Consider the following 25,507-nt stretch of genomic DNA (forward strand, 5'->3'; position numbering starts at 1 on the left):
TTTCCACTGAACACTGAAAAATATAAGATAAGGTTGGTGGGCCAATGATGATCAAAACTGCATTTTTTTCTGATTGACTGGGTCTTAAGTATCAATGAGCCAAGTAGAAGAAATTCCAACCCTTGCCTTGGCTTTGGGAAGTTGGACCAGTGAGTGTTCCAATGGAAGGGAACAGAAAAAATGCTTTAGAGGAGCTGAGTCAGAAGCTGGCCACACAGAGGGGTTACTAGAGTTGGCATTCTATCTCCATTTTTTCAGAGGATACCCGAGACCCAACCTCACTCCAGTCCCTACCCTCCATCAGAAGAACTTTGACAGCTGACCACAGTCTAAGAGGGACTGTTAACATCACATCTGTCACGAGCTACAGTCACCTTAAGAGAAGAAATGTCCCAACTGTGAAAGGATCCTGCACTAGTTAGGGGTTGGAGCACAGCATGAATAGGTAGAAGACACACATTTGTCATTGTGCGCTCTACCTACAAAGTAAGCCTCTTTGCCATTAAAAACAGAAATCAATATGCAAAAATCAATTGTATTTCTTAACCACACACCCATTAGGATGGCTACTATCAAAGACAGAAAATAGCAAGTGTTGGGAAGGATGTGGGGAAACTGGAACTCTTGTGTACTCTGGTGGAAATGTAAAATGGTGCAGTCGCTGTGGACAACAGTACGGCGGTTCCTCATAAGTAAAAACAAAATTACCAAATGATCCAGCAATTCTATTTCTGGGTATATACGCAAAAGAATTGGAAGCAGGGTCTCAAAGAGATATTTGTACACCCGTGTTCATAGCAGCATTATTCACAATAGCCAAAAGGTGGAAGCAACCCAAGTTCAATGGATGGATGACTAGATAAACAAAATGTGGTATATACATTCAATGAAATATTATCCAGCCTTAAAAAGGAACGGAATTCTTTGTGACACGTGCTACAGCATGGATGAACCTTGAAGATGCTACAGCATGAATGAACCTTGAAGACATTATGCTAAGTAAAATGCACCAGTCACAGAAGGACAAATACTGTATGATTCCACTTATATGAGGTACCAATAGTAGTCAAATTCATAGAAACTACAATGGTGGTTCCCAGGGGCTGAGGGAAGGAAAAAATGTAGAGTAGTTTAATGGGGAGTGAGTTTCAGTTTTGTAAGATGAAAATGTTTTAGAGATGGATGGTAGTGATGGTTGCACAACAGTGTAAATATACTTAATGCCAGTGAACTGTAATGGTTAAAATGATAAATTTCACAACAATTAAAAAAATATGTATTTTAAAAATCAATTGTATTGCTATGCAATAAACAACATGAAAATGAAATATAAGAAAATTCCAATTACAATAGCATCCAAACAAATAAAATACTTAAGAATAAATTTAACAAAGAAGTATAAGACTTATACACTGAAACTATAAAAAATCACTGAAAGAAATTAAAGACCTAAATAAATGCAAAAACATCCTGTTGTTCACAGAGTATTAATACTGTTCAGGTGGCAATACCTCCCAAATTGATCTGCAGTTTAATGGGATCCCTATCAAAAGTACCAGCTGGTTTCTTTGAGGAAATTAAGAAGCTAAAGGCATCAAAATTGGAAAGGAGGAAGTAGAACTCTCTATTCACAAATGCCGTGATCCTATACATAGAAAATTTCAAAGAATCTACAAGAAGGCTACTACAGCTAATAAGAAATTTAGCAAGGTTACAGCGTACAAGATCATCACACAAAAATTAGCTGTGTTTCTATACACCAGCAATGAACACTCCAAAAAGGAAATTAAGGAAGCAATTCCATTTATAATCACATTTACAACATTACAAAAGAATAATATAACTAGAAATAAACTTAATCAAAGTGGTAAAAGACTTGTACACTAAAAACTACAAAAAGTTGGAAGAAATTAAAGAAAACTTTAATAAGTGGAAAGACAGCCTGTATTCATGGATTTTAAGACTTAACATTGTTAAAATGGCAATACTACGCAAAGTGATCTACAGATTCCTGCAATTTCTATCAAAATTCCAAGTCATGTTTTGCAAAAATGAAAAATACAATCCTCAAATTCATATGTAATTTGGCCCCAAATAGCCAAAACAATCTTGGAAAAGAAGAACAAAGCTGGAGGACTAATACTTCCTGATTTCAAAACTCACTACAAAGCTACGGCAATCAAAAGAGTGTGGTGCTGGCATAAAGACTGACATACAGACCAATAAAATAGAAAGCCAGTAAATAACTCATCATATACATGGCCAAAAGATCTGCAATAAGGGCTCCAAAAACATTCAGTGGAAAAAGAACAGTCTTTTCAACAAATGGTGCAATACAACTGGTATCCACATGCAAAAGAATGATCTTGAACACTTACCCAACACCATATACAAAAATTAACTCAAAAAGGATCAAAGATGTAAACATAAGAGATAAAACTATAAAACTCTTAGCAGAAAACATAAGGAAAAACCTCCATGACCTTGGATTAGGCAAAGATCTCTTGGAATGTTATCAAAAGCACAGGCAACAAAAGAAAAAGTACACAAACTGGACTTTACCAAAATTAAAAACTTTGTGCACCAAAGGACACTATCAACAGAGAAGACAACAGACAGAATGGTAGAAACTATTTGCCAATCACATATCTGATAAGAGATTAATGTCCAGAATATATAGAGAACCCCTAAAACACTACAACAGAAAAACAAACAACCTGATTCAAAAATGGGGCAGAGGACCTGAATAGACATCTCTCCAAAGACGTACATGAAAAGCACATGAAAAGATGCTAAACATCACTGTTGGGGAATGCAAATGAAAACCACAATGAGATGCCACTTCACGCCCATTGGGATGGCTGTGCCCACAAACAGGGATAACAAGGGTTAGCGAGGATGTGGAGAAATTAGAACCCTCACACATTGCTGTGGGAATACAAAATGGTGCAGCAGCTGGGGAAAACAGTGTGATGTTTCTCAAAGAGTTAAACATAGAATTCCCCTAAGACCCAGCAATTCCACTCCGAAGAATCTACCCAAGAGACCTGAAAACAGATTCAAACCAGCACATGTACACGCATGTTCGCAGCAACATTAGTCACAGTAACCAAAGGTGGAAACAACCATATGTCTGTCCCTCAGTAGATAAATGGATGAACAAAATGTTCCTACACAATGGAATGTTACTCAGCCAGAAAAGGAATGAAGTGCTGATATTGCGTCAACATGGAAGAATCTTCAAAAACATTTGCTAAATGAAAGAAGATAATCACAAAAGGCCACATATTTTTTTTATTCCATTTATGTGAAACGTCCAGAACAGGTAAAGCCACAGAGACATGGTTAACAGGGGATGGAAGCACAGCAGATCAGACAGTGACTGCTCCTGGGGACAGGGCTTCTTTTTGAGGTGATGACAATGTTCTGGAATTAGAGCAAGGCTGCACAAATCTGTGAGTACACTTAAGTACACTGAATTACATACTTTAAAAGGGTGAATCTTAGGTAAGAGAATTATATCTCGATTTCAAAGAAAAGGTGAACATGAAGTACTTGTGAAATAAAAAGTATATATAAATATCTACATCATCTGCTACTCTTCTGAAAACTCTGGGTGGTCACACATAGGCCCAAGAACGTGCGCAGGCACGCGCACACACACACACACACACACACACACACACACACACACACACACACACACACGGCCATGCATCTGTGCATGGAGGTGCCCTGCTGCTGGGCTCTTCTCACCTTGAGGTGCTGGTGCATGCAGTAACGGCACACCTTATGCTTCATCTCATGCGTAACATCGCTGGAGAGAGGAATAAACCCACATTTTGGCTGCAGATAAACAAGTGAGGAAGAAAAACTTCTTAGGGAGAAATCACACACCTTAAGTGGACATATAACTAACTACGAGATAATGGAGGGCAACACCCAAGAAACATCCCCAAGAAACAAGAAACATGAAACATGTTAGACAGAAACATCCCCAAGATGCTTTTCTCTCCAGCTTCCTTCATTGCATCACATAAACATCTCCTTGCTGCTAGAGCATCCAAGGCCAGAATGCTCACTGGGGAAGAACAGTGGTACCTCAATTGCTGGCCTAAAAAAGTACAACACAGAGTAGCTTTGTGTTTTCATTCAAGTGAGACTGGAAAGACTCAAGGACTGCAGACCTGCCCCAAGCTCCCACGTCCAAGGAGCAGAACCCTCGTTCCTTCTGACAAGACTTCATGAACTGGAAAGTGCCATCTGACGGTTGCTAGGCTCCCAGAACCTCTGGAACGCTAGCTGTCTTCTAAAAGCCCTGGATTATCAGCACCCACAACAAGCAAGACTTGTACTTGGCACTGGGGCACTGAAGACCATGTCACTGTTGTCTCTGATGCCTAAGACACTCGCCCTCTGGTTGGGGAAGCAGATAATCAGTCCCCACTGAGCACCCTGGGCTGACAGTGCTCAGGGCCAAGGGCATGACTTTGAGTCAACACCCAGAGATTTGTAGGAAGGAGACAGATACCAGCGTGGGATGCCTGGGAAGCTTCCTGAGGAAGACATGGGCGGCTGCCCTGGACACTGGGCAGCAGAGCTGGAGCCAGGGGCCTGGCCTTATCCAGCAGTCACTGCCCTGTACTAGATGAGTAATGCCCTTTGTCTGCCCCCTCAGGACACCTGTCCAAGACAAACCAGGGCCCTGAGTCACACAGGCTTCTGTGCCTCTGGGGAGGTCTCTCTTAATAGGACAGAAGCAAAGGAACGGAGTGCCACCCAGTCTAAAAAGCGACCCTTGAACTGACCTCCTGGAGTACTGCATGCAGTATCACCAAGTGGCCAAGGGGGCACAGCAGGGAAGGAGGTCAGGAGGGGGCCTGTGGGCTGCACCCTCTAAGGAAAACAGGATGGAACCTGACATACTTCCTTCTGCGGGCCACTGACCAGGGCTTGTCCCTGGCTGGCTCCCCATCGTAGCAACTGGGAATGGGCCTAAATCTAAAGGTCATGTCTGGCAGGTGGGAGGAACTAAGACAGCAAGGTGCAGGTAGTATCCATGGAAGGAGTGGGAAGCAAGCCGAGTCTCTGGGAGCTGCGGGCCCCAGAGAAGGGGCTGTGGGGCCCAGTGTGGGGACTACCAGGAGCTTCTGTGGGAAAGTGTACTCCAGACAGATAAGGATTTACAACCTGGCCCAACCTTTCCCTTTTTCCCCACACACTTCTCCCTTGACAAAACTTCACCTTGATCTCTACACACAGAATTGGCCGGTGCTCCGCAAAATGGTAGGTCTGAAGTCTGGCTAAATTGGGAAGGCACAGAGCATAACCACTGAGAGTGTCCAGGTCCTTGTCACAGCGAGATTCTAGAAAACAGAGCAGTGCAAGGATCAGTGCAAGAGATACAAGATGATCCCACAACATCCCACGACTTGGCGGCTTCCTGATGGGGAAGGGTCAGCCTTGCCTAAGAAAAGGCTGTCCTTGGCCTCCAGCTCCTGGGAGGTCACCTCTAAGCCTGGGATGTCCTGCCCGGGGAATGTCCGTGTTCACCTGGGGCCTTTGGGCCACACTGTGATTCGTGGTGGGGGCGTGGGTCCCACAGTATCAGCTCAGCCTCCAAAGGGGCTGCAGATGGAGGGCATCCAGTCAGTTGCATCTGCATGCTCCAGCCCCAACAAATCCTGACCCCCCCACCACCACCACCCCCAAGCTCGCAGAGCCCCACATCATTGCTGGAAGGAGTAAGCGCTACCTGCATGACGCTAGTGGGAGAAAACACCAGGAAGCCCATGAGGGTCTCCCTGGACCTGCCCCTAGCACCTCTTCACTCAGCTATTTTTAATGTGTCCCTTAGCTGTGATAAGCCGGAACCATGAAGCTGGGTTCTATGGGTCCTTCGAGCAAATTATCAGATCCTGAGGTTGGCCTTAGGGACCCCCAAATGTGCAACTGTCATCAGAAGTGAGGGCAATCTCAGGGCATCCCCCCAATTTCACAACTCCCTTAACCCAGGAGCTCAGAGAGGAAGGAGGTGGCAGCCTATACCTTCCAGTGACAGCTGGTCCCTTCAGAATCTCCAACACCACTATTTCCTCAACACTGACTACTAGGAGCTGTGTGGTGACAGTCACAGAAGACGCATGTGGCCTCCAGACCCCAGGAGAAGTCGGCTTTCCTCCCTTCACGTAACAAGGTTGATTACGATCATTATTACCATGGGGCACAGTTCTATTACTGTCATGTAATAGAAGTTTAATTGCTAATTATAAAATAATGATACTGAGCGGCATTAGCAGTTGGATGGCACACCCCTAGAGCAAGCCCCAGTCTGTCTCAGTCCAAACAAGGAAATCAGAGCCAAGACAGTCCTGGCCTAACCTGGCCACGCCCTCCTTCATCCCCACATAGGGCCCTGCTCCTCAATGCTCCCCAAACCGGAGGCTCCTGGGCACAGTGTCCTGTTTGCTCTGCTTCCTAATCAAAGAAGGAAGGAATTTTATATCAGCCAACTGTACGCCCTAACTGCCTGGCCATACCTTTTAGGAGGAGGCATTTCCATCCTCAGTCACACGACTTGACATCTTTGTCTCTGACCATGAAAGGAAAGGCTTTAACATAGTTTCTGTCATCACTGCCACGACCAAGTTAAAGGAACGTACGTGAGGTGATGGGGTTGAGGGTACACAAGATGATGGGGAAAGGTACCTGAGGTGATGGCAGCAGGAATGCAAGGTGACGGGGTAAGGGTGCTCCAGGTAATGGGGGAGGGGTGGGAAATGATAAAGGAGAGATACAGAAGGTGTGGAAAGGTATGTGAGGTGATGGGGGCAGGTATCGCCCACCACATTCACGTCTATTGCCTTCCTCCAGGAGGATAAGCAGGCTGGTGAATTCTAGAAGGTCCTCAGGCTGCAGACCCTCCAGGGTCCCTCCTCTGTGCTTTTGGATCTACCCCGGTTTTCCTTCTGAACCCTCCAGGCCCCCCGGTAGCCCACTTTCCTTTCCCTAAGTCTCCCCAAACTCCTCCAGCTCCTTCTCTCTCTCCCAAATGCATATTTATTTTTATTAACTACTTCTTGGTCATATAATCTCTGCAGTGACCTGGGTATCTGACGCCCAGAACAGTATGCATGAGCTCCTTAGGATTTCTACCCCGATAATCTTTCTGGCAAAAGAATTGCTGAAAATGGCATCTACCTGAGAAGTAATGTCAAACACTTTTCAAATGGGATGTTTTAAATTACAAACAAAATTTGTAAGTTAGACTCCCTTACCTGGTCTCTCAGACTGTATCTTTAAACAAAGCTGTTTCACAAAATCTAAAGGCAGCTGAACAACTTCCTGTAAGAACAAATACAAAATACTCAGTGTGGGTTACCCAACAATGTGAACATACTTAATACCACAGAACTGCACAATTAGAAGTGGTTAAAATAGTAAATTGTATGTTATGCATAGTTTAGCACATTGAAAAAAAATACTCGGCATGTGGGACTTCAGAATAAAAGCTGCTCTTTTATCTTAAGGACACGTCCAGATTAAAGGAGACACTAAGGTCGACAGGTCCTCCTCAGCATGCCTGGTGTCCGCGTCGGTGGTGACCAGCAGCACGGCCCGGGTCACCCAGTCAGCCCCCACCAGGCACCCCTCACATGGCACCTCTGGTCCTCTCAGTCTGTGGGGCCAAAGCAGGCTGAGGTGGTTCTCTGACAGCACAGACATTCCTCACCAGCTGTCTCTGCAGACAACCCAAGGCTTCCACACTCCCACCTGAGAGACAGCTCAAGGGAAAGTCTGATCGAGTATTATTCTTCGGGTGAGATGTCCTGTGTGCCCATCAGCCACAGGACTCAGGGTGGCCAATAGTCAGTGCATTTAGGCAAAAAACGAATAGCAATTTCTCCACACTTCGCTGTTTCTTTGCAATTTCCTGACGTTAAGAGTTTTTATTTAATCCACATTGCTCACCATCTTCCTCGTGTTTCCAGGGTGGCAGAGCTCTGACTTCTGAAGAAGTCCCAAGAGGAGGCAAGAGACCAGCCTAGAATGAGAATGCCAGGACCCTGTCGCTGACACTTCACGCCCATCCCACCCTGTCTCACCTATGTGTCACCACCAGCCTGTGACTGCCCTGTGACATGGATGTACCCATGCTAGCCCATGGCTTCCCTCCCTGTCACATGAATCCAGGGGCCCGTGGCCATCCTGTCACACAGATATGTTTCTGCAGTCTGCTCCGGTCCAGTCAATCGTTGCCTCCCAGCCGGCTGTGCCAACTTAAATGATTTTGTCATTTACCTAAACATGGTAAGCGAAAAAAGGTGAGCTGCTAAAAATTTAGTTCTGAATTAGGTAAGGTGAAACACTGGAAGAGAGTGGGAAGTATACAAATCCAAAACTTAGGTCATCTCACAAAAATCCAAGTTCTCACTTCACTTCAAAGAAACCGAAAGCACGAAGTGTGCAGATGGCAGACTGCAGATGCTGCGGGAAAGATACAGACTGTGTCTGAGTCCTCTCTCCGGGAGACATGGAGGTCCACACAGCATGAGGGCAGGGCCCATGTTCAGTGCGGTCCCCATACTCTCCAGCTGGGAAAAGAAGCGCAGGACGACACTGGAGTCATTGACGCTGTTACAGAAATGTGGAGAGGAGCAGGTGGGGTCAAGTCCAGAGCCCAAGAGGCTCAACTACTCTCAACACGCATCTGGGAACCGCCCAGCCGAAGCCCAGTCACCAGGTGAAAAGCAGAACTGCATTTCTTTAAACAGCCTTAAATTCCTGATTTTAGAGTGACTCCAATTTGTGTTTTAAGTCAGACAAGATGTGTCCAGTAGTGTCCTTCTTAGCATTTGGCTGCATTTACTAACATTTGATCAGATTCATGAACCACATGATCCAGCCATCCTGCCTGCCTGACGGACAGACAGACAACTCCTACGGAACCTAAGAGGACAGCGGTCGTTAGCAGGGTGTTCAGCTGGCACCTGCACAAAGCATTAACTTTGGAAAAACTGTAGTTAAGACTACAGAATTCTCTCACGGAAGGTAACTTGAAGGTGTAGCCACATCAGCTTCCCTGCTGACAGGCACCCGCACTGAAAGGGTTGAAGGGAAGCTGCAGAGGACAAGGGGCCGCCAAGGCTGGAGGTGGTCTGGCAGGTGAGCAACATGTCTACAGCCTTCTAAACACTCCCTCAGGAGAACAGCATCCCCTCACGCATCATGCAGTGGCCTGGCAATGCTTCCCTCAAGTCAAGTTAAATGTGAAGTCAAGGCTGCCCCAGTGGCCTCCAGCCTCAGGAGGACTGGCTCCACAAAAGCAGGGCAAAACTTCTAAAATTCCACCAGTGTCTCAGCTACTCCCGGGATTTAAGATGCAAAACACCTGCAGGCATGAGGGAAACAGCCTCTTCCCTGTTTGTGAACCTCCAGCTCCCATAGAGACTGGCCCAGACCCGTCCCCAAACCAGCAGGGCAGGCCCAGAGGCAGCACTGCACAAGGGGTGTGTCTGTCACTCTGACTGGGCCTCGCCTCTCATCACTGTGCTGGTTGTATCTTGTCCCAGGGTACGCAGGAGGGAAAAGCTTTCACCAGGGCGCCATTCTGCCCTAATCCGTGACAGAGGTCACAGAAAACAGTGGCATTTACAAGTATTGGTTATGCCTGAACATGGTCTGTGCGGACCACATTTGGGTCTGTGGTCCATATTTCAGCCACGCCAGGGCCTGAGTGGCAGTCCTCTATGGGCAGCACATCTACCTGGAGGAAAAGCAGGTTGTGCTCACTTTGGTGTTGTGTTCGCACAGAGCAGGTTTGTCAGTGGGAAGGATATTCCCAGAACAGGACCTTCTGGGCTCACCTCACACACCCAGAGCCCCACCCACTGTGGACAAACTAGACCAAACCTGGAGTCAGAGCATGTGCCCAGGGCCCTAGGGGGTCCCTGATGCTCTTCCCACAGCCAGGCCACCCTCAGCTGGAACCCCGAGCCTTCCACCACCCTTCTTCACGCTGACCACCCCCCCCACCCAAGAGAAAGGTCTAGAGCCCCCGAGCACTTTAAGACAGAGAAATGCTCCCATTCAGCCAGATAAGTCCGCTCTTTCCTCAAGGAGGGAGCTGGCCGTTGTTGGCATTCTGCATTCACTCAGACACCGTCCAGGTAAGAAGCAGGCGGCACCCAGTGAAGGAGGCTCAACTGTGGGGCCTCACAATTCAACTGGATAGTGGATACCTCAGTGGGAGTGGTGCCAGCCCTCAGGGTGGCCCCCGGTGAGTCCTGCTGCTGTGCAGTCCTTCCCACAATGCTTAGGGCTGAGCTGTGGGCCACCAGGACGCTGTGGAAATGACAGACACGACTCTGGGCCAGGCCATCTCTCAGTGCGTACTGGCGAGCCAGGGCCAAGTCACGAGGGTCCTCAGAACCCTGCGGTGAGTCCGTTGGAAGGTCGCCCTGCCAGCTCCACAGCGGGGCCACCTGGGAGGCTCTGATGCCTTCAGATGAGACTGCAGCCTTGAGGGCCCCATCAACACCACCCACAGCTTGTTGAGGAATCTCCTTGAGGATGTTTGCTGGCAGAGCCATTTAAATTCTACTTTGCCAGGCAATCCTTCAGCTTCACAGTAACTTTCCCTCGAGCTCCTTAATACCACTGTTTTCAGGATGGACACAAAGTACAATATTTGCAAAATGGAGGCAGTGCTCTCTGTGCTCAAAGTGACACCTTTGCCAGTTTGTTCAGGGCTCTGCTCTAAGGCCCGCAGCAGGGCCAGCAGATGCTGAGACATAAGAAGAGCTGTCCCAGGCGTGCACTCAGGGTTGCCAGGACCGCAGGGCCACTGAGCTCCTACGCTGCCCGCTCCCCGCATGTCCAACAGCAGACCTCGCCCATAACAGGCACACCTCTGGTCAATGAGACCAGAAAGAGCCAGCAATGCAGACCACCTGAGGCAGAGGCAGGCAGAGGGCTCAGGGATGCTGTCTGGACCTCACTCGCGAGCCATCACCAAACTGTATGCCTCCATGAAGGGAGGGTGGTGGAGACAGAGGGTCCTGGCAAGTTGGGGGGTCTCACATGGTCTTCGTGAACTTCATGCTTTTCAGCTAGAAAATGGAAAGAACACTATCTGCTCTGCTACCTCACAATTCAGCAAATGAGAAAAGCACTTGGAAACTTTGTAACTAATGCGAGGAGATATCATTAAGCACAGAATTCCACACTATAACTAAAAAGTTATTGACACAGATCGTACCCATGAGATTAGACCACATGCATAAAAACCACTTACCCCACAATGAACATAGTTCTCTCCCAAAAACTCTTTCATGACATTTTTGCTGAAGTCCACTATGTTCTGTAGGTGCTGAAATATCTCTTCTGAGGTCTGTAAAAGAGAAGCACACAAAGGCCTCAATGCCCGGACCTCCATGGATGTGCTGGAGGGAGAAAACTCTGACTCCATCACGAGCCCGGCACACACAGGGCTGCCACGTCCGCGGCCACAAACAGAAGATCGCGGCCCTGGACTTGGGTGAAGGGGAGCCTCACCACAGACACGCCAGACCCACAGGAGCTCTGCATTCTAGCCAGGGCCCCAGGTGACCCACACCTGCGCCCACCCTCCTCAACTGCCAGGAGGATTGTGGATTCCACCAGCAGCCCATACACATCTCCTAAGGAATTTGACTTTAAAAATCTCTCCCATCTAAAAGTCATTAGGTACTTAGATTTTATAATTCAGCCTCCAAACAGAGAACAAAATATTTTATCCCAAATCAGATGTTCTTAAAGAGCTAATAAGCTGTGAGATTTAGGTGAGACAGGAAGTCAGCCTTGTGTCCCCACTTCCAACCCAAGGCAATGAGTCCGAAGGTCCATTATAGGTCTGTCTCAGGCAAGAGGACCATTCTCATCGAGGGCAGCCGGGATGAGCCTCACAGATGGGCCAGGCCTGGGAAGGTGCTGGGCTGAGCGGCCGCCTGCACCTGTGACATGGCAGACCATGGCCGACATCCTGGGTGTGTGCAGCGTGACTGAATCAGAACGCAGCCGACAGAAAAGCCCAGACACACCCAGTGGTCCACACAACTGTGGCCACAGCGTTTCTGACAGAAAGCTCTTCTTGTTGACAGAATCACCACCCACAATTCTCCACCAATAATGAGGCCAGTGTCATACCACACCATTTATGTAATAAAGAAAGGCAAATTGTTGCCTTGGAAGACACTGCCTTAATAAATGGAAACAGGAAAAGCTGACAGAGTCTGGCCTTCACCAAGTCTGGGCTCTGCAGATGCTGAGTGGGGAGGAGGGACTGGAGGCCGCCTCCCAAGCCGCCTCCCAGATGGGTCTAGTTTCCACTCGAATTCCACAGAAAGACAACACCCTACACAGCTCTCCTCAGCAGCTGAGGCAGGGTGGCCCTCCTTCCACCTGCTCCCTCCCATCCTGGGCTGTTCTTCTCTGCACTGACCACACCATCCCCAGATCTCAGCAGTCCCGTCCACACTGGCTTTCTCCCATAGACCTCCCTTCTCTATGTGGCTAACCTTCATGCCAGTTGGCTGCCAAAGGCACCCATTAGCCATCACCTCCTGTCCCTTGCTGGCCATCTCTCCGGAACTCAGACTCATCTCTCTTACACCCTGATCTTGCGCCCAATTTCCACCCACCACTCACCACCCACCCCATGCCCGCTGTGTAGGGTGTGGCCCCAGCTCCTGCCTTTGCTCCCCTTTCAAGGTAAGAGCTTCTGCTTTGGAGCAGGGCTCACGCCAGCCTTCCCCCCCACCCCCCGCCCCAGGACCATGAAAGAGGAAGGGCTCCACCGGTCTCTCCGTGTTGACCTTCACGACCACTGAGGTTTAGATAAAAACTACGGTGACAGCCCATCTCCAGAGAGATGGGCATTGCACTCAGCGGTCAACCAGCACACATGGCCACAGCAACAGCTTTCTGAGGGTGTCCAAGTACTGTGCTTGGGGGCTGGGGTGACTCAGCAAATGAAAATCAATACTTCAGCTGAACTGCCTATTGGGACCGGTAATGCCAGCCATCTACCAGTGTCACAGATTTCATTTTTATAGATACAATTCCACATGGGGAAACGGAGGCAGCAGTGTATAAGGAAATCACCACAGCAAAGCTGAGACTGGGCCCTGGCTGTTCTGGCCACCAGAAGGGCTCTCTGAGCTGCATGGGGCGGCTCCCAGCTCAGCACCAAGGGATTCACCCCAGCAAGTCAAAGCACCAGGTCCTGCAGGAATCAGGGACATACTACTTTCTGCACTGAATGCTTGTGTCATGTTTAAATTTCTACAATTAGTACTCATAATTCTATATCAGAAATAAAATAAAAGTAATTGTTTCAATGATTTTGTGGCAAACCCACCAATCTTACCTTCTTCCTATTTGGAGGAAACTTCAGAAAACGCAGTACCACGCAACGCTGTTGGAAAATAAAACAAAATCTGATTAGTACTCACCCAAAGCCTGGGGATAAGGGTGTGTGGCTGTGGAGAAGGGGCCTGGGTGGGTGCGGGGGCTATCCTCAGCAGCACAGTGGCTGGAACCCTGAATGACAGTCCACTGGCCTGGCACTGGGTCAGATGCCCAAGGACACATTGGGGCCACAGGGCAATCAGGAAAACTGTGCCCTCTGACCTAGCCAGCCCACTCCCAGAAATGTGTCTCAAGAAATAATTAAGGATGTGCAGATTTTAGCTATTGCATATAAAAGTACTATTTATAACTCTAAATACAATGGAAACAACCTAAATGTCCAACAACAGTGGGATGGTTAAATACAGTGGGGCACATTCCAAACCGTGGAACACTGTGCTGTCACTGACAAGAATATAGGAAGAGCTGTGTTTTACAGATGCTGATGTATAGACATCATCTATTGATAAAAGAAAAAGGTTACAGAATAGGGCTTATAGAATTAACCCATTTTTTTAAACATATAACTATACATGTGTATATACGTATATATGTGTGTGTGTGTGTGTGTGTGTGTGTGTGTGTGTGTGTATGATGTACAAGTAAGTTCTATTTATGTGACATTCAAAAACAGGTAAGACTAAGATCCAGTGATCACCCCTCAGGCAGGTGGGAAGGTCCCTGAGAAAGGTTCTAGAAGGGGCTGGTTATGGGGTTATGGGTCTACGTACTTTGTAATAATCAAACTATTGATACACTTATGATCTCAGCACTTTTCTGTAGGTTTGTGACACTTCACTAGAAGTTTGCAAAACAAAAATGTTTAAATAAAGTATGTGCACACCCCATCTGAAAGGCCTCCAACACAGTTAACTGTGTCTCCAGGTAGCAACAATTGGGACAAGTAAATTTTTTTTTTCTTTAAGATTTTATTGGGGAATTGGAGGAGGGAAAAAACTTTGGGAAATCAAGGAAGGGGAACAGACAAGTTGCTGTCCTTTTTGTTCTATAGTCTAGTTGTGGAGGACGTCGTTTCACTGGCCCATGTTGGTATTATCATTGCACTCTTCCCGGGTGAGGCAGTAGCTCTCTAGCCATTGGACGGCCGCTCACAGCGGCTCACGGCAGCTCACAACAGCCCACTGCAACAGGGGCTGCAGCCTACGCCATCGCCGGCGACTCACGGCAGCCCAGCTCCAGGTTGAGCTGTTGTTCACCATCTTAGCTGTAAAGGGCACAGCGTCACTGGCCCATGTGGGATCCGAACCGGGGCCCTGCTGCTCAGAGCTGGCATCCCAAGCCAACTCTTAGCCAACGCATCACTTGGCTGGCCCAAGTAAATTTTTTTTAAGCTCTGTTTATTTGGGTTTTCCAATTTTTTGTAATGCTCATATAATAAACACGAATGTGAAAAAATAACTTTTTAAACAAGTACAGCCTCTGAGGGGGCCACTCTCCAAGAAAATGCCCTGGAGACACCGTGGAGTCTCAGTAACCAGGCAGAATCATTCCATTTGGACACCTTGGGAACCATTCCTGCAGACACAGGCTTGCCAGGCCGAGGACTGAGGCTGGAAAGCTGAGCTGTGCCCAGACAGCTTCCGTGAGCAGGAGGAGGCCGTGGGGGCCCTGGGACCTGGACAGGCAATTGAAGAGGGTCAGAAGTGCAGCTTTCTGAACCAAAATGTACCTGAGAGCAAGGAAGGCCCCTGGAGACCAGATGCTTCTCCCCAGCCCACAGCCCCTCCGGTACCTCCTACTCCACTCAGAGACAACGCACTACCCTCTCCAACTCGGGATACCTGTTACCTGCTTGGGCCACAAGCCCAGACTTGGGGAAGCCAAGGTCAACAGCATGCCCATGCCCCTATCTCCTGCCAAGTCCAGTCACACATCAACACTTGACCGTGGGCATCAACCAGCCAAGGATCATTTCAATGGAACTGCGATTTCATCAGAATTCAAGGAAAAACAGTAGGTGACATGCAGAAACCCTAATTTAAGGCAACTTTCCAGAAACTCAGCCCCCAAAAGTGCTTCAACTCCTCACCTGGGCAGCACCATTCTGTTCAAGACCCGCCGAGAAATTCTGAGTCATGTTGTGTCTGCTTCAAGGAAAACTGCTTTCTCTACTGACCTATTTATCATCCAAAAATTGTCACCAGAAGTCACCAGCCCACCCCAGGGAGCTGCAGTGTCAGCCTGAGGGCCAGTACCACAAACATGAGCACTCAGGTGGCCCACCTGTTCTGGAAGGGAAGTGTTGTCTGCCCCGTGTGAGGGCCTGACCAGGCTGGACTGGAAGCCCTGGGATGTGCCAAGAGGCTGGCTGTGTTCCCGGCAACATCCATTCAGATGGGTGGCAGAGAAAACGGGAGAAATTCACTTTACCAGCCTTTGTTGGCAGAAAGACACCATTAGTCCAAGGGCCACACACAGCAGAAGGGCAGGACTGCTGCGGCCACCCACGGGAAGATACCCACAAAGGAGCCCCCCAACACAGTAAGAGCCAGGGCTCTGCCCCGTCACCAGGCCTTAACCAGCTGTGAGGAAATGACTCTTTTCCTTTTTTTTTTAAAGATTTTATTGGGGAATTGGTGGACGGGGAACAGTGTTGGAGAATTGGGAAGGGGACCAGCCAAGTTGTTGTTCTTCAGTCTTCGTTGTGGAAGGCACCAGTCACCATCTGGCTTCCTGTCGGCAGCTCATGGCTTCTAAACTCAAGGTGCTGTGTTCAATCTTAGTTGTGGGTGGGCGTAGCCACCATCCCATGTGGAAGTCGAACCAGCAGCCTTGTTGTTAAGAGCGCAAGCTCTATCCACTGAGCCATCCGGTGGCAGCTCAGATCAAGACGCTAAGTTCAATCTTTGCTGCAGGTGGGCACAGCCACCATCCCATGCGGAAGTCGAATCAGCAGCCTTGTTGTTAAGAGTGCATGCTCTATCCACTGAGCCATCCGGGCGGCAGCTCAGCTCATGGTGCTGAGTTCAGTCTTAGTTGCGGGTGGGCATAGCCCACCATCGAACAGGCAATCTTGTTGTTACACCAGCTGAGTCATCCTACCACCTGTTGGCAGCTCAGCGACAGCTCAGCTCAGGCGCAGTGTCACTGGCCCATGTGGGACTCGATCCAGCAGCCCTGTTGCTCAGAACTTGTGTTCTTAAGCCAACTCTTAACCAACTGAGCCACTCGGCCGACCCCTCCTTTCCTTTTAAAATAAATATCTGAAACCAGATGTTTAAAATGTACCTTCTTCTTAATGTCTAGGATAAAATGCTAAGAAAGGGGAAAGAAAGGGGTGAGATTAAGAAGACAGGGCTTGTGCCCTGCACAGGCCAGGTCAGGGCAGATATCCACCACAGCAAGACAGGGAATTGAGACGGGAGCTGCACCTTTTATGTCTTGGAGGATAGAAAAATGTGGCACACTCACTCATACCTTGGAACACTAGATGAGAATCAATGATTTTTACAAGCTGAAAGAGCCACTGATTGGAGGAATGGCACATATAAACACACACACATATTAAACAATCTCAAAATACACAAAATTAATGGTACAAATTGTCACTTATAAAAGAAGCAGAGAGCACTCAGTGCTGCGAGGGTTCCAGGTGTGGCGAGTGGGGGTGCACTGGCATGTCGTGTGCTGAGGGGCCACCATCTTTGTCGTCCAAACACCAACGCGTTCATTCAGTAAAGCCCAGCTTGGAACAGCTCTAAAAGCAGAACCATGCAAATGTCTGATAGCACAGAAACAGAGACTCTGGCTGCCCGAGTGCTCTGTGGCCCTGAAGACATGCATGGAGTATTTTCTACATATTTAGGCTGTAAAGTTGAGTCAAAAGGCAAAAAAAAAATGGACACAATATATTAAAAGGGACATCTGCCCACCCGAAGCCCGAGGGAGGAAGGCAGTAGGTGGCTCCAGGGCCTCCTACCAAAGAGCAAGGGCGAGGCCACTGTGACCCACAGGCACCCCTGGACCGGTCGCCTCAGCCACAGCCTCACTGCCACAGGCCAGGCCCAGGCCAGGTCTTCCACTGGGATGACGAGATGGCCCAGGACAGGGCCCCCAGAAGACCCCAAGGTAGCACAGATCAGGCAACTTTTAAGGGAAACGGAGAGCAACAAACCCAACAGAAAGAATGGCCCTTTGGATGTTGCCCTGGACATCTGAAATGGCTCAGGGTGCTTCTCAATGAGGTTGCCTTCTGCAGCCACCCTGCTGACCCCAGCCTGGGTCATCCATCAGAACACCTGTGAAACAACACCAAGTCACTCGCCCTTTGGTGACATGACCAGAAATGCACTCCAGGGTCCATAGTGGGATTAGGGGGATAAGGGGATGGGACAAGGGCAGGACATGGTGCTGGGTGGATAGCCTCAGACGAAACAGATGAGGTTGAGTTCAGACGCCTGGCAGAGGGGAGCCCAGATCTCCCCACGGGTCCCAGACAGAAAGACACATTCCCTCCCAAGCTTTGGTGGCCCCATGTGGACCCACAGCTGCTACAGGACTGAAAACAAATGCAGATGGGAGCCACAAGGTGGGGATGGGGCAGGGGAGGTGTAGACCCCAGCAATGAAGGGGCAGGACACTCGGGGCTGCAGAAAAATAGGCACTCGGTGGTCCCTAAAAGGATTCACAGTGTGATAGCCAGACAAGAGGCAGAACGATCTGTAAAGACAAACCAAACTGCATGGAACGCACAGTGGGTCTACAGGGAGACATCAAGACTCCAGACCCTCCCAGGCCACATGAGGGCCATAGAGCAGGTGATGGAGGACCTGGGGCTGCAGTCTCGTCCTTCTGCAACAAACACAGAAAATTTCCTCATTTTCTTGATAAACAGAGGTCACTGCTATCCTGAGGTCTAACCAAGGAGGAAACGGAGCAACCATGTCACCTCAGGAAACCAGGTCTAGCTGGGCAGACCCTCCTCCACCCCTAAGCATGCCAGGAAAGCAGAGCTCAGTGCTCTCCACGGCCAGGACTGGAAACCACCAAAGGAAACCCAGTTGTGAAATAAATCCTAATCATTCACCTGCAGGTGACCCAGGAATAAACAGGCGGGGCTATGAGCAGAGCTCTCCAATGAGACTTCACCAAGAAAGAAGTCATATTCAGCTGTATCAACCTGTACGAATACTATTAAAAATCTCAAATGCATTGTAAGTTATTCGTTAAATAACTTTTTTTAGAGGTAACAAAAAGTTAAGACTCTTTCAACTAGATTCAGGAGAAAATTAAAGAAGGCAGTGGCACAGGACTTCAGAAAAGCCATATTAAAAAAAAAAATCCCAGAATAGAATGATTCTTATTTGCTTCCAACATGTCCATTAACAAGCATGGTCTCCAAACCAGAAATCCTAAAATGCAAGACAAGGAGGAAAGAGTCAGCCAGTCCCTGACACCTTCAGGACCCAGACAAACACCCCAGGGCATCAAAACAACCGCCCCCCACAGAATCTCAGAAAGGCTGTAAAACCTGAAAGATCAGGCATGAGCACTCTTCATGCTTTTGATAAATGATCTTTGTTGGCAGGTCCTTCACGTCACCTCTGTCACAACAGCTCAGTGAAATGGAGGGAGTGAGCCACTGGATGCCCTGCACCCCACAGGTGAGGGCAGTGGGAGGGCAGCTCAGGGACAGGTGACGGCCTGGCTTGCCCAGCTGACTCCCACCACTGGGGACACTTAAGAGATCAAATGACAAACCAGCTACAGTGACCTTCACAGGACAGGATGCTGAGCCAAAGCCAACAAGAAAAGGAAAAGAATGGTAAGTGCAGATGTGAAAGCAACAACGCCAGATGGACAGAAATCCCAGCAGCGCACGTGAGCACAGCCCCAGGCCTCGCTAACCATACTCAGAGTGAGCAAGTGTGACAAGACCACTAGAACAAGTGACAACACTCTCGCCAACACACAAGGGAAATGCCCTTGCCCAAAACCTACCATGGGGTCAGTGGCTGGGCCTCCATACATCCACAGGGGCACGGTGCCAAGCTGGCCACGGCCTTGGAGCACCTCAGAGGGACAGCGTCAGGGCCAATGCCTGGGAAAGGGTTAAACAACACAGCTGGACCCAAGAGTGCTGAGCACCAGGCTGAGTAACAGACACAGGATGCTTAAAGGGACCATGGGGAAGCTGATGGCAGCCTGCCAGAAACTGGCCTGTCATTAGGGTCTTGCACTGTCCTTTCTTACTCCCCAGCCCTGAGCACACACCCAACATGCCATGGCCCTCCTGTGGCCTGCACTTGGCTCCTCTACCTCCAGGCCCCACTTTACAAGTCCAGGCCCCTCTAAGCTCATGACGCACCAGCCCAGAAATCTGTCTGTCTGTAAGCTCATGTGCCTTCAGTGCAGCTGTTGGACCCCAGGACTGGCTGCCTGAAGACACGCCGTGTTCTGAAGCTGGAAAGGAGAGTACAGACTTGTCCCTTTTTAAGCTCCTTTCCATTCTGACAGTAAATGAGGTCCTCTCTGATCTGGAGATGCTGTCTCCCAATCTGGAAGAAATGTGGTGAAGGCAGTCCTCCACCTTAGAATGAATGAGGTGGGCCTGGAAGTCCACCAGCATGCTAGAGAATCCGTGATCTCCCTTGTCCTCCTTTTCTCTGTCCCACTCGCACACACACCCTCTTCTTGGGCACATCATGAGAGTGCCTTCCAGGACGCTCTCCTCCTCCCCAGTCCTCAGGCCCAGGCAAAGCACAGAAAGTTACAGTCCTCCCTTCACTAGTGCCTTCACTTGGTGGTAAGGTTTTCTTACAAGACTACTTGCAATGATAATCTTAAGGCTCAAATAATGACAAAACAAACAAACAAACAAAAAACAAGCAGGAATGACCATATTAGAGCAAATTTAGGTTTAAAATGAAGAACACAGGTCCAGGGTAACCTGATGACTGAGTTTATAAAGGAAAAGGAAAAGGAAAAAGAAATACAGCCCTAACAACAGGAACTGTGCAGTAATGGAGGGGCCAGGCTGCCCTGAAGGGTGGACAGGCACTTGTCAGAGATGGTGGATAAGGCATTCAAGGGCCCAAGGCCTCTGATCTTCCAGCCTGCAGTCCTTTTATTCCAAGTCTGCAACTTGCTCCTTCGTCTGACACTACTTTTGAAACTCAGTACATTAGCCCCCCAATAAAAGAAGCTGTAGCTCTATATAAAATAAAGATACACCATCCAATCTTACTAAGGCATTCAAAGATGAGTATTTGTTTTGTAAGAGTTCAGGAGTCACCACAATAATCCGACAACAAAAGTGACTCACGCTGGAATATCCCATGCTTTGCCTGACCTTGAAACACAATGGGGCCCAGCAGACTACACAGGGAAGAACAGTTTCAGGTTAAACCTTGTTCATTATTAATTCATCTAAAGATCTTAGAAAGCCTGTAGTTTCAGTTCTTAAGTTTCCTGACTGTGCTAATGGGTAATACAATGCAAAAGTGGGACACAGGGCCACCTGGGTGACTGCAGTTTACCCTACAGCTGACCCAGCACACCCAGCACTTGGAAGAGCACCACCCAGGGCCTACACCATCCTGTAGGAGCGGTTTGCGACTGGGTCAGGGCTCTTAACCTCACTTGCCAGGCATAACCTGTCCAGCTCCGGCTCACCTTATCTTTCTAGCAATTCCACAAAAGGGGTTCTGTTACTAGTTCACTTTGCAAATGCAGAAATGGAGCCTGGGCCAAGCAGTGGTAGAACTGGGATTCTGCCCAGCTATGTGTGACTCCAACCCCATGCTCTTAACCCCTCCCCCAGCCCACCACATTCCTGCAGGGTTGTATCAGACAGCAGGATGTCAGAGAGATCTGGGCCTTCACACAAGTCCCCATGCTTCTCTTCCTGGAATTCACCTCCCTGGGAATCCTTACTGCACTTTCTGAAACTCACCCTGACTTACGAAAGGAAGGATTAGGATTAAGAAAGGAAAACTCTTTCAATTCAGCAAAAGAATCTACGGGCAATGGTCCATTATTACTAGCAGCAACAGCAGGAGAATGGCAATTCTGGCATCTCAGATGCTGAACAGCCTTGACGCTGAGGTGAACAGCATCCGGGGCACTTCACTTCTCCCGAGTTGCCCAGGCCCTCCATGCCAGCCAGCGGATTCCTGGCGCAGCCTCCGCCCCACCGCAGCTGGTGGGCAATCGGAGGGACACCCACCCCGCGGGAGGCGCGGGGCGGCCGCCTGGGGAGATGCGAAACTGACCCAGGGGGAGGGGGTGATATTGGGGTAACACGGAACTCACTCCGGGGGAGGGAGTGACACTTAGGGACCCGGAACCGACTCGAGGAGGGGTGAAACTAGGGGGACGCGGCACCGACCTGGAGGAGGAGGTGACCATGTGGGCACGCGAACCTGTCCCGGACAGAGGGTGATGCTGGGGGACGCGAAGCTGACGCGGGGAGAGGGTGTGACACTGTGGGGGGACGCAGACTGAGCCAGTGGGGTGACACTAGGGGGACGCGGAAACGACCATGGGGGGATGCTGGGAGGACGCGGAACCGATCCGGACGGAGAGGGTGTTGGGGGGACACGAAAATGACCCGGGGCAGGGTGAGGGTCGCTGACCGCGCCGACGGTCTGCCGCTCACCTGCACGTGGGCCACAACCAGGCTCTTGTTGCCTTCGCCATGGTACCCCCATTCATTCTCATCCATCTTCCCCTTGTCCATCCCCGGGTGGAGCTTTGGCGCCTCGTGGGGCCGCGAGCTAGGGGCCGCCGTCCACCTGGGTACTAGCAGCCTGGTCGCAGACGTGGGGGAGGAGCGCCTGTCAGCCACCGCCTACGCACGAACCGGCCGCCGGGACTCGCAGGCGCGGGCCGCCGAAGCCACGCCCCCAGCGGCTGCCATGGCGGAGCCGGGCAGTTTCTGGGTTCCCGCTCGCTTCTTCTCCATTGACCACAGCGGCTGATGGGCCAGCGGCCATCTTAGGTGCTGGCATGGTGACTCTTATCCGGAGCGCGGCCTTGACAAACGGAAATGAGGTTTCTAGCCTGGGCGACGGAAGTCAGGCATGCGTGAGGAGCCCTGTGGCTTCTCCGGGGCCCTTGGGCCATCCAGGCCTACTTGGGGTTGGGTGGTCCAGGCGGGTGGCGAGTAAGATCTGTGTCTGAGTTCACTTTTTGAGTGTACTTGGTCCAGTACCATTCTCTATTCTGTTCCATTGATCTATTTGTCTACTCTTTTGCCAGTACCTGACCATCTTGATTATTCCAGCTTTATAGTTAAGTCTTGAAGTCTGTATTCCCTGGGCTTTTGCCTTATGGAAGAGACTAGAGAACTGGTATAATTTCTTCCTTAAATATTTGGTAGAATTCACCAGTGAATCCATCTGGGCCCAATGCTTTCTATTTTGGAAGGTTAATTACTGATTCAAATTCTCTACTAGATATAGGCCTATTCAGATGGTCTATTTCTTCTTGTGTGAGTTTTGGTAGATTGTGTCTTTCATGGAATTGGTCTATTTCATCTAGGTTATCAAATTTGTGGGCATAGAATTTATAGTATTTCTCTATTATCCTTTTGATGTCCATGGGATCTGTAGTGATGCCACCTTTCGTTCCTTGTAAATTTTTTTTTTCTTAACCTGGTTAGAAGCTTATAAATTTTATTGATTTTTTTCAAAGAACCAGCTTTTAGTTTTATTTTTTTTCTATTGACTTCATGTTCCTAATTTCATTGATTCTGCTCTCATTTTTATTCCTTTTCTTCTGCTTGCTTTGGCCTTAACATGCTCTTTTCTAGTTTCCAAAAGAGGAACCTTACATTATTGGTTTTAGTTAGATCTTTTTTTCCTAATATGCACCCAGTGCTATTAATTTCCCTCTAAGCACTGCTTTAATGCATACTACTAATTTTGGTGGTGTATTTTCATTTACTTCAAATTATTTTATTTTTAGCTGAGCCATCCTGCCACCTGTTGGCAGCTCAGCAGAAGCTCAGCTCGGGTGGGACTTGAACCACTGTTGCTCAGAGCTCACACTCTTGAGCAAGCTCTTAACCAACTGAGCCACTCGGCCGGCCATACTTCAAATTATTTTAAATTTTCTGTTGAGATTTCTTCTTTGACTCATGTATTATTTAGAAGTGTATTATTTAATTTACAAGTATTTGGGGATTTTCTGCCTTTCTCTTACTGATTTCCAGTTAAATTTCATTGTCGTCTGAGAGCATACATTGCATTTCTATTCTCTTAAACTTGTTAACATGTATTTTAGGGCCCAGAATGTGGCCTGTCTTGGGAAATGCTCCATGTGAGCTTGAGAAGAGTTGTACTCTGTTGTTTAATAAAGTAGTCTACAGTTGTCAACTATATTCAATTTATTGTTGGTACTGTTAACTATGTCCTTACTGATTTTCTGACTTCTGGATCTGTCTTTTTTTTTTTTTTAAGATTTGTTTTTTTTTATTGGGGAATTGGGGGAAGGGGAACAGACAAGTTGCTGTCCTTTTGTTCTTCAGTCTAGTTGTGGAGGACGTTGCTTCACTGGCCCAGGTTGACACCATCATTGCGCTCTTCCCGGGCGAGGCAGATCAGTCACCGGCTTCTAAACCGCCACTCTGCGGCTGCTGGCCGCTCACGCTGGCTGCTGGCTACACACGGTAGCCCATGGCAACCCACTGCCACAGGGGCTGCAGCCTATGCCGTCGCCGGCGATTCACGGCAGCCCAGTTCCAGGTTGAGCTGTTGTTCAGCATCTTAGCTGTGGAGGGCAGTGTCACTGGCCCTCATATGTGGGATCCGAACCGGGGCCCTCTGGCATCCCAAGCCAGTTCTTAACCATCGCACCACTCGGCCGGCCCTCAGTCTTTCTTACATTATTCCATCTCTCTGTTTATATTACTTGTCTGTTCTTACATGCTGTCTACCTTTTCCATTACTGCCCTCAGTATATTCCTGGTCTGATACTTTCAACATTCTTGCCATATTGTCAGGTTCTAATGTTCTCTGTCTCTTCAAAGTGTGTGTGTGTATGTGTTCCATTTTATTACGCCTAAGTTTTTGTTGAAAGCCAGATATGATGTACTGGGGAAAGGTAACTGCAGTAAATAGGCATTTAGTAATATAATGGTAAGGTGTGGGGGGTGGGGGCGGGGGAAGGGAGGAGAAGCAGTGTACTATAGGATTATGATTGATCTGTAATTAGTGCCCCAGTGCCTCTCAGTTTTTTTCGTCTTTTCACCCTTTAGGTGATAAGGTATGGCCGGAGGGAACTGGAGTTGGGTGCTTCCCTTCCCCCAGGTTAGTTAGGCTGTGATAAAATAGTTTTGTCTTGAGGGTAGGCCTGGTTAAGAACAGAGTGCTGTAGGGTATTTCAAAATGGCTACTTTTTCCCTTCTGTTGCTGGAAGCATGGGGGAGAGATGGGAGGCTTTTCTCCAGTCTTCACTATGATAACCTGGTAGAGGTCCTGGTGGTAAATCTCATATAAGTGTGAGGGTCCCACTATGACTGGGTCTTCCTGGAGCTTTTATCCCTGACTTGTCCACACTGAGCCTACAGCGTATTTGTCAATTACAGATCAGGTTTTCCTATCCAGGTACTGGTTACAACTGCTCCATTAAGTTGTGACTCTGTACTTGTCTGTCTCTACAATTAGGGGGGCAGTGGCATACATACCCTGTGACCCCACTTTTATGACAGATCTAAGACTTGGTTTTTCAGTTTTTGTTTTGTTTTGGGGTTTTTTTTTGAGATTTTTATTGGGGAATTGGGGAAGGAGAACAGCCAAGTTGTTGACCTTTTGTTCTTCAGTCTAGTTGTGGAGGATGCCGCTTCACTGGCCCAAGTTGGTATTATGATCACAGCACTCTTCCTGACTTAGGCAGCCGATCGCTGGCCATTGGACGGCCGCTCACGGCACAGCTCACGGCAGCTCATGGAAGCCCAGCTCCAGGTCGAGCTGTTGTTTATAATCTTAGCTGTAGAGGGTGCAGCTTACTGGCGCATGTGGGAATCAAATCGGCAGCCCCACTGTTCAGAACTTGCTCTATCAACTGAGCCACTCGGCCAGCCCTTTGTTCACCT

At 48.7% G+C, this 25,507-nt stretch overlaps 1 protein-coding gene across 3 annotated transcripts in view; it reads right to left on the reverse strand.

The window, feature by feature from the left end:
• The window catches only part of LOC109375243 (inositol-pentakisphosphate 2-kinase), a 112,253-nt gene that overhangs the window by 24,676 nt on the left and 62,070 nt on the right, over nt 1–25,507 (reverse strand). For 2 of the 3 annotated variants that reach the window (XM_019630520.1, XM_019630519.1), the window contains 5 exons: nt 13,409–13,456; nt 11,297–11,392; nt 7,278–7,344; nt 5,245–5,366; nt 3,757–3,846 (listed from right to left, as the gene is read on the reverse strand). In XM_019630520.1, coding sequence (XP_019486065.1) covers nt 3,757–3,846; nt 5,245–5,366; nt 7,278–7,344; nt 11,297–11,392; nt 13,409–13,456 — 423 coding nt within the window. Of the gene's footprint in view, nt 1–3,756; nt 3,847–5,244; nt 5,367–7,277; nt 7,345–11,296; nt 11,393–13,408; nt 13,457–22,069; nt 22,325–25,507 lie in introns of those variants that run through there. The other variant, XM_019630522.1, reaches the window with a different exon arrangement.

Source organism: Hipposideros armiger, unplaced genomic scaffold, assembly GCF_001890085.2.
Source record: "Hipposideros armiger isolate ML-2016 unplaced genomic scaffold, ASM189008v1 scaffold_919, whole genome shotgun sequence".
Lineage (NCBI taxonomy): Eukaryota > Metazoa > Chordata > Mammalia > Chiroptera > Hipposideridae > Hipposideros > Hipposideros armiger.